General features: G+C 38.4%; 1 protein-coding gene across 1 annotated transcript in view; it reads right to left on the reverse strand.

Annotated features, from left to right (window-relative positions):
* Positions 1-1,641: 1,641 nt before the first annotated feature.
* Positions 1,642-3,230, reverse strand: part of sgcb (sarcoglycan, beta (dystrophin-associated glycoprotein)) — a 4,246-nt gene continuing 2,657 nt past the window's right edge. The window contains exons 5-6 of the mRNA XM_032526046.1: positions 2,802-2,933; positions 1,642-2,655 (exon numbers count right to left, since the gene is read on the reverse strand). Of these exons, the coding sequence (XP_032381937.1) occupies positions 2,455-2,655; positions 2,802-2,933 (333 nt within the window). The 3' untranslated portion in view covers positions 1,642-2,454. The remainder of the gene's footprint in view (positions 2,656-2,801; positions 2,934-3,230) is intronic.

The raw sequence follows: 3,230 nt of genomic DNA on the forward strand, positions 1-3,230 counted from the left end.
CCTCTGACATAACGGCTTCCAGGGTCTCTCTCAATGCAGAGGGACAAGTGTGTGATACTGTTGTTCCCCAGCAATACACTCCTGAGGTTAAAATGTGGCCGGTCGAGCGTTACAGTGTCAAGGAGGTTATGGGACAAGTCTAGCTCAGTGACAGAGTCTTGGATGTGTTGTGGCACCAAGGAAAGGCCGGAGGAGGAACAGTTCAACAGGGGAGCTTTGTGACAGCTGCAGGACTCTGGACAGGGAGGACGGAGAGCGGAGCAATGGAGGCCAGAGACGAGGAGCAGCACGGCAGCCAGGGACGGCCCCTGTGCCACTGCCATCACAACCTGTCCAGAGAGTACAAATAGATGATGAATGACAATTCAGAGATTTGCTCAAATAATAAAAATCAATAAATCCAATGCTATAAGACCAAATGCAAAACATATATCACCCATCACAGTAACATATTCACTTAAATTAAGAGGTCACCTCTGCACCTCTGTTGGGATACTCATGGACATTCGGATATGTATTCTGAATATACCTGGGAATTTCTGTGTAAGTTTAGTCATCGCCATGTTGAAAACTATATACATTTCTACCTGAATCTAAACATCTTCCATTTTACTCTTTACTGTTCAAGGTCTTCCTTTGGACTTATTTCTTGATTTTATTAATTTGCAAAATGTCACTTAACAATTATGGGTTCTATTATTTATGGGTTGTATTTTGTGCACAGGTTGTGAAACACTAACATACTAACTTGTTATAATTACCTTTTTGTTATATATAACAGTCATTATCATTATACATTCCTGTCCTGAGAGTTCAGATAGATCATAATGGATGACAGTTCCGAAATTCACTTAAAAAGTAAACATAAGAGAATTGTACTAATAGGATGTGTTGCATGAAAGACAGACAGTTTTTGTATTATCATATACTAAAAATCCCTACATTTAGTGCTAGGAGACAACTTATATTACTCATCACAGTAACATATTCAATGAAAAGAGGACCTTGATGTACAATAATACAAACAGCAAATTAGGTAAAAATAAAAATCAAACTCACCTTTGTGTACACTCTTTGCCAAGTAGACAGGAAAACTGGTGACCGTCTTTTCACACCCAGCGTATTAACTTTGACAGTCTCCGGCCGTTCTGATCAAAGTCTGAAGAGTATTTTTGCAGCGTTGAGCTTAACGTGCACCCACCCTAGAGATGCCATTCTGTGATTCATTCAATCATTTACGTGTCTGGTTAATTAATGTCTCACTGTGATTGTTTTCCTCTTTATGTATGATCGATTACTATGATCCTGAACATTTATGACGAGGAGAGCCATGCCACGGCTGCACATTCCATTAGGTAATGAAACAATATGATCTTTTATGGTTTTAAATGACCATGTAAAGATCAGAGGCATTTCCTCAAAACCAATGATAAGAAGTTTCACATAGCAACAGGTTTCTTTATTGAAACAAACGTGGCATTGAAATGTTAGGGGGGGAAATTAAAGGAAATAATTCATAAATAAAAAACACTTTGTTCTCTCACAACAAACATCACGTCTTTAATGATCTGAGAAACAAATCCTTTCTGACATTTCAAACTTCAGCCCTGTTATAAACAGACAAAACAATCCAAAGCCAAATGAAAGTCAAATATGTTATATTATATTGCACAAAATTCAAAACACTTAATATAGGCTTCAAACTGCATTCATCTGAAGCATAACTTCACCTTCTGATTTTCAATATTGTATTATTTTTGCTGTAAAAAAGGATCTGCAACAAAATTAGTGTTACATATATTATATTCTCTTGTAAACCCATTGGCACGTGCATATAGACAATCCAAAATAGAGAGACATACTCTACCTAAGCATTACTTGATGGCTTTAAACATATCGCATGTTTTTCAGTTCATCCCAAATGTAAATCATAATGATGTGGTGTCTCAACTTGTCAATGGTGAATATAACAAAGAAAGTATCAAACAAAGCTGCCAGAAACAAACACATGAGCAAATAAAATCTTATGCAACCCGTCTACAAGGGTTGTATATTAGTTATACTGGACGGTAAGGCAAACAGTAAATATTATAGCTTCTAATTCCTATTGATGGGCAGTGTAAACCACACTAGGATTTTAAATCCGGGAGTGGTATGTACTGAAAAGGCATTACACATTCATAGGTGAAGTTGGCACACCTGCAGAACAATAAAATAATTCAGAATTTACAAGTATGTTCATATCTTTGGCCAAGTGGCAATGATCTGTAACACAATTCCTGTTTAGCAACCAAAACGAGGAATACAGAATTTGTTGGGTGTAGGTATTGAGAGAGGTATTATGTGCAAGTCATGATTTATGTCTTATAGAAATTTCTATATATGCAAATTTGTAATTTGACAGTGGCGACAGACTGTAGTGAGATGGAAAAGCAAACTCTGTGGAAAAGTCTCCTAGTGAGCTTTTCCACATGGGTTGTCTGAAGTCTGGCAGCCCATGTTGTGATATTTCACCTGCACACGGAACAGAGTCCCATCTGCACACATGCAGAGCTTATACCTCTCCATGCCTTCATCGAAATACACATCCCCTGCGGAATTAGGGATGCGCGTAGCATTGAACATGACTGATCCGTTGAGGACAATGCTGTTCTCCTGCAAAGAAAAAAAACTCCAAAATTACCGTACATCCTCACAAATTCATCTACATCCGCTTTAAACTGTTTTCATGCAAGAGTTTAGAGCAACCTTAATTTTAAAGGACTCTTTCAACAGGACATGTTGCTGTACTCCATACTTACAGCCCTGAGTTCGATGCCTCCACCCATTTTGAACTCTACAGTCCGGCCCATGATGTTGACGCCCTCGTTACCACGAATGATGGCCTTGCTGTCCCCCTTAATGTTCAGGTCAGATGATGCACTACTGGTGATCTAAAATCAAGAGACAAGCGATTTGTAAACGCTGACAAATTAAATGTGAATGCAACAATACAACAAGCTTACAAATGGGAAATGATGAGCAAGAAGGGCACATTTAATGCTGTAACATTAAACACAGGCTCTGCCCAGGTGGAAGCTAACACCGTAGGCCTAATTAGCATGACTAGCAGTAGCAACACGAAACGTAGCGAGAATTATCTTTAACAGAGATGCATATACTGTACAGGAAACTGTATAAATGGGCATTTCCACCTTTAATGAAGAAGACAGCTATTTGAGAAAGAGGAA

This window comes from Etheostoma spectabile, chromosome 9 (assembly GCF_008692095.1).
Source record: "Etheostoma spectabile isolate EspeVRDwgs_2016 chromosome 9, UIUC_Espe_1.0, whole genome shotgun sequence".
Classification (NCBI taxonomy): domain Eukaryota; kingdom Metazoa; phylum Chordata; class Actinopteri; order Perciformes; family Percidae; genus Etheostoma; species Etheostoma spectabile.